The sequence below is a fragment of the Terrapene carolina genome, unplaced genomic scaffold, assembly GCF_002925995.2.
Source record: "Terrapene carolina triunguis isolate 2854851 unplaced genomic scaffold, T_m_triunguis-2.0 Scaffold114, whole genome shotgun sequence".
Taxonomy (NCBI): domain Eukaryota; kingdom Metazoa; phylum Chordata; order Testudines; family Emydidae; genus Terrapene; species Terrapene triunguis.
The window spans coordinates 810,991-818,379 of NW_020664465.1; the positions used below are offsets into that span (position 1 = coordinate 810,991).

At 45.6% G+C, this 7,389-nt stretch overlaps 1 protein-coding gene across 1 annotated transcript; it reads left to right on the top strand.

Annotated features, from left to right (window-relative positions):
* The first annotated feature begins 1,105 nt into the window (after window positions 1-1,105).
* On the top strand, window positions 1,106-1,696 carry LOC113406651 (olfactory receptor 14A16-like). Its single transcript, XM_026652458.1, has one exon. The coding sequence runs from the start codon at window positions 1,106-1,108 to the stop codon at window positions 1,694-1,696; it is 591 nt and encodes a 196-aa protein (XP_026508243.1).
* Window positions 1,697-7,389: the final 5,693 nt, after the last annotated feature.

Sequence of the window (7,389 nt, forward strand, 5' to 3'; positions counted from 1 at the left end):
TCCCAGCTCTGGGCTCAGCATGTAATCCAACGATTATGGGAGGGGCTGGGCAGTATCAGGACTCCTGGGTTCAAATCTCCCCTCTGAGAGAGCAGTGGGGTCATGGGGTTCTATAGGTTATAGAAGTGAGAAAGCAGCCTGGGACCTTTTTTTCTGTTTTGGATAGATAGTGTTGGGTCATGGCTAGAACAGCTGACTGGGATTCAGGACTCCTCCTGCGTTCTGTTCCTGATTCTACAGCTCAGTCATTGTATAGCCGTGAGTGAGCTCTTTCACCTCAGTGGTAGATGCTACTCCCATTTGCAGCAGTGTAAACGCAAAGTAATTCCAGTGCTTTCAGTGACATTACCCGAGATTTACACTGGTGTATCTGACAGCAGATTCTAGCTCTCTGGTATGCATTTTCCCCTCTATTAAATGAAGGTAAGATTCACCTAACTTTATACTTCTCTGAGTGGAAAGGTTTACAGACTCCTAAAAAGCAGTTGGTTACTCTGTTTTCCTTCAGCTTGGTGTAAATCAGTAGCGATTTCATTCGGTCAATGGGCCTGACTATCCTCTCACTGCCCAGTGTAAATCTGGACTAACTCCACTTGAGTCAATGGATCCTGCATTCCCCTTCCCATATTACACCAATCTGCACAAGCCAAGGGTCTGACTCGTGTGAATTAAGGCCGTTTTCACAAAGGAGAGTTATTTTACTGATGTAATCCTGACCATTGCCCTTCTCCTTCCCTCCAGAGGTAGCGCACGATGTTCTGAGGAAGAAAATGTCCAACGAAACCACCTTGACCCAGTTCCTTCTCCTGGAATTCTCTAATGATCGGGAGCTGCAAATTTTGCACTTTGTGGTGATTTACCTAGCGGCCCTGATGGGGAACCTTCTCATCATCACAGCCGTAGCCCTCGACCATCATCTTAACACCCACATGTACTTCTTCATGGTGAACCTGTCCATTATAGACCTCGGCTCGATCTCTGTCACCAGTCCCAAATCCATGGTCAATTCCCTAATCAACTCCAGCTCAATTCTTACGCTGGATGTGTCACCCAAGTCTTTTTCCTCATCTTCTTAATGGGAGCAGATTTTCCCCTTCTCACCATCATGGCGTACGACCGATACGTCGCCATCTGCCAACCACTGCACTACGAGAGAGTGATGAATAGGAGAGCTTGTGTACAAATGGCAGCCAGTGCCTGGATCGGTGGAATACTTTACTCTACACTGCACACCGGGAACACATTTACAGTCACTTTCTGTGCAGGCAACATGGTGGATCAGTTCTTCTGTGAAATCCCCCAGCTCCTCAAGCTCGCCTGCTCTGACTTGAACCTCAGTGAAATTGGCGCTCTCATCTTTAGTGCTTGCATAGTCTTAAGCTGTTTTGTTTTTATAATTGTGTCTTATGTTCAGATCTTCAAAGCAGTGATAAGAATCCCCTCTGAGCAGGGCCGGCATAAAGCCTTCTCCACTTGCCTCCCTCACCTCACCATGGTCTCCTTGTTTGTTTGCACTGCCATCTTTGCCTACCTGAAACCCACTTCCAGCTCAGCATCAGGTCTGGATCCCATGGTGGCTGCTCTCTATTCTGTGGTGCCTCCAATGATGAATCCGGTCATCTACAGCATAAGGAACAAGGAGATCAAATCTTCATTGAGGAGACTGACTGATGGGAGGTTATTCGCCAATAATTAATTGTCTGTCTTTCTCCAATAAATACTCTTTCAGTTTGTGTTTCCCAGTCCATGTCAGTTATTTCCCATGACAACGCAGTTTATATAGAAGTGGGCCAGATTCTGCTGTCAGTTGCCCCCAGTGCAAATCCAGATTAACTTCACTGGTGTCAATGCAGTTGGGCTGGTTTACATCAGCAAAAGATCTGACCCAATCCTGGAGTTAAACTGGTGTGCATTTCATGGGAGAGAAGAATCAGCCTTTCATTCTGTGCCCAAGCAATGCCTATTAAACTGCATTGCCACTTACACCTGTTCTATGGACACCAGAAAGCAAGGATGGGAGCTTCTTTCCCTTGTATGTATAAATCAGGACCCAGAGACTTTAAGGTCAGAAGGAACCATCGTGATCATCTAATCTGACCTCCTGCACATTGAAGGTGGCAGAACCCCACCCACTCCTGTAATAGATGCTTAGCCTGTGACTGAATTAGTGACATCCTCAAATCATGGTGTAAACACTTCTAATTACAGAGAATTCATCATTTACACTAGTTTAAACCTGCATGTGACCCATGCACCGTGCCGCAGAGGAAGGTGAAAATCCCGCAGGGTCTCTTCCAATCTGACTCCAAATATGGCGATCAGTTAGACCTTGAGAATGTGAGCAAGACCCACCAGGCAGATACCTGGGAAAAAATTATCTGTAGCAACTCACACTCTTCCCCATCTAGTGTCCGATCTCCAGGAGTTGGGGATTTTTGCTACTGGCAGTTGCCGATGGGCCACATACCATTGTAGGCAGTCTCATCATACCATCCCCTCCATAAGCTTATCAAGCTCAGTCTTGAAGCCAGTTAGGTTTTTTGCCCCCACTGCTCACCTTGGAAGGCTGTTCCACATGGTATCAACGGAGTCAGACTGGCATAAAACTGGCATATGTGAGAAAATAATGAGACCTTAACATTTAGGGCTAGATCTTTAGCAAACCACTGTAGTTCTATTCACTTTGATAGTGCTTAACCAATTTACCCCCTATGAGGATCTGGCTTCCTGATTTCAATGGAGCTACATCCATTTACACCAGCCAGGGACTGGGCCCATAGACGCCAATGCTATCATGCCAATTTACACAAGCTGTGGATCTGACATGTACATTTTTCAAAGAGCTCAATCTATTCAGATTTACAAAGAGAACGTTAAGGGCTGACTTGAGCACAGTATACAAATACCTACACGGGAACAAATACTTCATAATGGGCTCTCCATCTAGCAGCCAAAGGTATAACATGATCCAAAGACTGAAAGTTGAAGTTAGACACATTCAGACTACAAATAAGGTGTAAATTCTTAACCACTGGAACCATTTACCAAGTTTTGTGGTCAAGAAGTCAGACTGGACGATCACAATGGTCTCTTCTGGCCTTGGAACCTATGAATACTCTTGGTTGACGGCCACATTGTTGTGAGTTAGGCTTGCCTCTCACTTTGCAGATAAGCCTTTAGAGCTGCATGCTGATTATATCGGTGTAAATCTAGACTCAACACTGTTGTGGTTTTGCATGTGTACGTGACCTGAACATGATTGTGTGTTTGCATGCAGACACACTACTGTGTGTTTGTGTATATGTGGGCTGTGCAGTAGTGTGTGTGTTTGGCTGTACTCTATTGTGTGGCACTAGATGACAATGTCCTTTGATAGAAGCTACGTATGGCTTGAACACAGGGCCTGTCGATTTTCAAGGAGGAATCCATACTGCCTTTGCTACAAGCACTATGTGAACTAGTACAGAGAAAACAGCAGACTCATAAGCTGCTCTACAAGCTCTGACCACTAGAGGGGGATAAGGAGCCACAACGTGTTAGCCTGGGTTATGTGCACATTTCTGGAGTGTGAGAATCTGAGTGACCATGTGTACCCGAGAATAAACTGCAATAACAATGACATGAGATTAGTGGGAATGTCTGGACTGCCCAGGCCTCCAGGATGTGGGGGGTGATTTCAGTTCAGATAAAGCAGCCACACAGAGTCACTCGTACATATGCCACCCACAGGTATTTGTGTGTTACAAATCCCTTCTGCGCCCAATCTCCAGAGCCCGTGAGTCTGTCACACCCCTACCAGGGAGCTTGCCTCTTTAGATCAAGCTGCAACCTTATTTCTGGTGGTCCCTGATGCAACTACATGGTACCAGCCAAGATGGTGACCATTGTCGGAGAAAAACACAGTTCTCACTCTCTTTTTGGGTGCAGGAAATCCCTGTCAGGCCTTGCTCTACTTCCACACCATCATATAAGTGCAATGGGGCCCTATTTCTATATTTATCATAGAATCATAGAATCGTAGGACCAGTCAAGTTCCCTGCACACGTGACAGGACTAAGTATTATCTAGACCCTCCCTGACAGGTGTTTGAATAAATTGATTTTAAAAATCTCCAATGATGGAGATTCCACAACCTCCCATGGCAATTTATTCCAGTGCTTAACCATCCTGAGAGTTAAGAAGTTTTCCCTAATGTCCAACCTAAACCACCCTTTCTGTAATTTAAGCCTATTGCTTCTTGTCTTATCCTCAGAGGTTAAGGAGAATAAATTTTCTCCCTCCTCCTTGTAAATATATTTTATGTACTTGGAAACTGCTATCATGTCCCTGTTACACTCTGTGCTCTAAATTAGTACCCTGGCACCCCCATATTTTCCATTGGATATGACTATGATAGGTTTTGTACAAAGTATGCCTTGTGAGGTATCATTTCAAAAATCTTAATTTCAAAAAACATTAATATCCTGTTGCATTGTATGTGCTATCACTGTATGGAAAGTTATGAAGCTTGCTGTGTGTGTGTTACTGAAATATATTGTAAGATTGGAAACACCCACAACCAGTCTTTCAGGTAGAAAAATGGAGAAGACAGCCAGTGTTGATGGCCTATTAAGGAAAATCCACACTACCAAGAACTATCACAGGATCTGTATACAATGAAGGCTTCTCAGAGGGAGCACGTAGAGAATGGAGACTGCTTTACGCACATCATAGCAAAGGATCTTTCCAGCAAGCTGGAGAAAGCTATAAAGGGGAGAAGTGACATCATTGCTTGGTCTCATTCCCCCCACAACTCAACACCTGTAAAGACATCTTGTGGACAAAGGCTTTGAACGGGGGAGGTGGTCCCAGGCTGAAAAGAGGAATCCCAGCCTGTGGCTGAAGGAACTATACCATCATGGTGAGACATTGTTTGAGTCAAATCCTGTCTAGTTTATAGAACTCAGATTGTAATTTTGCTTTTATTTCTTGGGTAACCAACTTTGATCTGTATGTTTATTACTTATAATCACTTAAAATCTATCTTGCTGTAGTTAATAAATCTGTTTTATGTTTTCCCTAAAACAGTGTGTTATGCTTGAAGTGCTTCGGGAATCTGCTCAGTGTAATGAAGCTGGTGCATGTTGACTTTCCTTTGTAGAAGTGGCTGATTGGATAATAAACTTTCACCGGTGAGGCTTCTGACCAGGTGTGATGGGGTGTACCTACCTTGAACTACCCCTAAAGGGTTGACTGTGCTTTTCAGGCTGAGGAAGCCCCAGCTCTCTGACTATGCTGGGCATGCTCAGTCTGGAGGCAGAGTATAAAAGGAAGCAGCCCAACTCAGTGTGGGCAGGCTGCTGAAGGGGGAGGATGCAGACTGCAGGCTCTCTCCAGGGAGCTGCTCCAGGCCCCAAATACAGATCCAGAGCATGCAGAGCTCCAGACTGACCCCAGACTGCCTGAGGAGCCCAGAGAAGAGTCTGCACCAACAGAAGCTACGCCACTTGAAGACCCAGAGACCTGGGGGAGCTGTGGAGCATCACCAGGGGAGAAAGGGTAGGAAGCAGCCCAGGAGACTTAGACTTTTCTCCGGTGAGTGAACTGGGGAACCAGTCAGCATGTTTCAGGAGGATGTGCGCTGACTCGGTGGTGAGCACCCCCACCACCTCCGGGGCCCTGGGCTGGGACTTGGAGAAGAAGTGAGGGCCCGAGTCCCCCTACCCTGGGCACCACAAACCCCTGAGTGGTGCCTCACTTCCCCAACGGGCCAATAGGCCACACAGTTCCATAGAGTGGGGCAACTTTATTGATTCTGGACATTAGGTCATGCTGATTGGAAGGGTCGCTTTATTGAGTCTGGCCATCTGCCTGCCTGACCTGACTTCCCAGGAGGTGTACTGCCTGCCAGAAGCCCGTATCTGAGACATTATGGAAGGATTCTCGAGGATCATTGCAACTAAACTAAACTAAACACTTCCTTGTTTCTCAGGTTATACCTGAGAGGGTTGATCGGTGGGGTCAGAATAGCATAGAACACCTATAGCTTCCTCTGTGTATCTCTTTCCATGCACCTCTCAGTAGCCATCACAAGTGAGAGTCTCCTGTAGCTTCATTCCGGCTAATAGAAACAAGGGAGAGAGTAAAAGAGCAGCATTCCATTCCTGACTACCATGTCAATGCAGCGATAGGGGCCAGCTCTTGGTATGAGAGAGAAAGAGGCCCCATTCCCTTCTCATGGCCTCTCACCAATTTGCTACGCCTATAAAACACAGGGCCTCTTAATTTTACTGGTTGCATTGCAAAGTTTCTCCATGCCAAAGGATGCTACCTTGAGAGGAAATTCATGCAAAAATAAAATTAGTTCATACAAAAGGCTGCATTTTCATGGAGGTTGTGTGTAAAAATCTTGCTTGATACCATTCAAAACACATTTTCAAAGAAAGTCACAACTTGCAGTGGACCTCCATGGGGTTCAGACGGTGACGGGTTCTGGGGAATGACTAGACATGTTTTTCCATCATAGAGTATTTATCTAGTTACAAACATGTATAGAGACTCATATCTCTTGCACCTCAAACTGTAGCCATAGTCATGAGATGAAAAAATAGGGTTTCACCACAAGGGGGTGCTGTCCAGGATCCCAAGCCCACTAGCCCAAAGATGGTGAACACTGGACATACCCACTTCCACTTCTTTCCTGGCAGGCCACACAGAAAATAGGTGACAGAGCTAGGAAACAAATTAATTTTTCTAGTGCCTAAACCACCAGACCTTCCTGCCTCAGCCTGGGAAGGAAGGAGATATGGCAGCTATGCTGTCTACATGCTGCATGGCTGCATAGGGTCACTGATGAGAACTTAGCATGCATACTGTACTGCATGATTGACATGAGAAAGGAGCAGCTATATTGCATAATGTTGCCCAGATATCAGCAGAAGCTCTAGGGTGGAAAAAGAGGGTAGCTATACTATACCCAGACCTCTGCATGGCTGCAGAAATTAAGGGATAAGAAAGGGGCAGCTATAGGGATAGATTATCAGTTCTAGTAAACCCATAGCTCTGTTTACTTTAATGGGGCTACACCAATTTGCATCAGCTGGGGATCTGGCCCATTGACTCCAATGGAGCTACAGCTTATGCCTACCAGCTGGGGATCTGGCCCACAGATCTAGCAGAGCTACGTCAATTTACATCAGAGAAGAATGTTGTCCACTAACCCCAATGCAGATTCATTGGTTTACACCAGCTGGCAATCTGGCCCATTGTCATCACTCCGAAAGGTAAACTAGTGCTCCATCACGAGGTGAAAGATTTCCCTCCAGAGGCTCATTAGTTTATTTCACTAAATGCAATTACATTTGGGAAAACACAAGTCAGTGGCATGAGGCATTAATAAAAACAACGCTT

What these genes read in the sequence shown, in the direction of transcription:
- LOC113406651 (XM_026652458.1), top strand. Translation starts at nt 1,106, where the DNA reads ATGGCGTACGACCGATACGTCGCCATCTGCCAACCACTGCACTACGAG.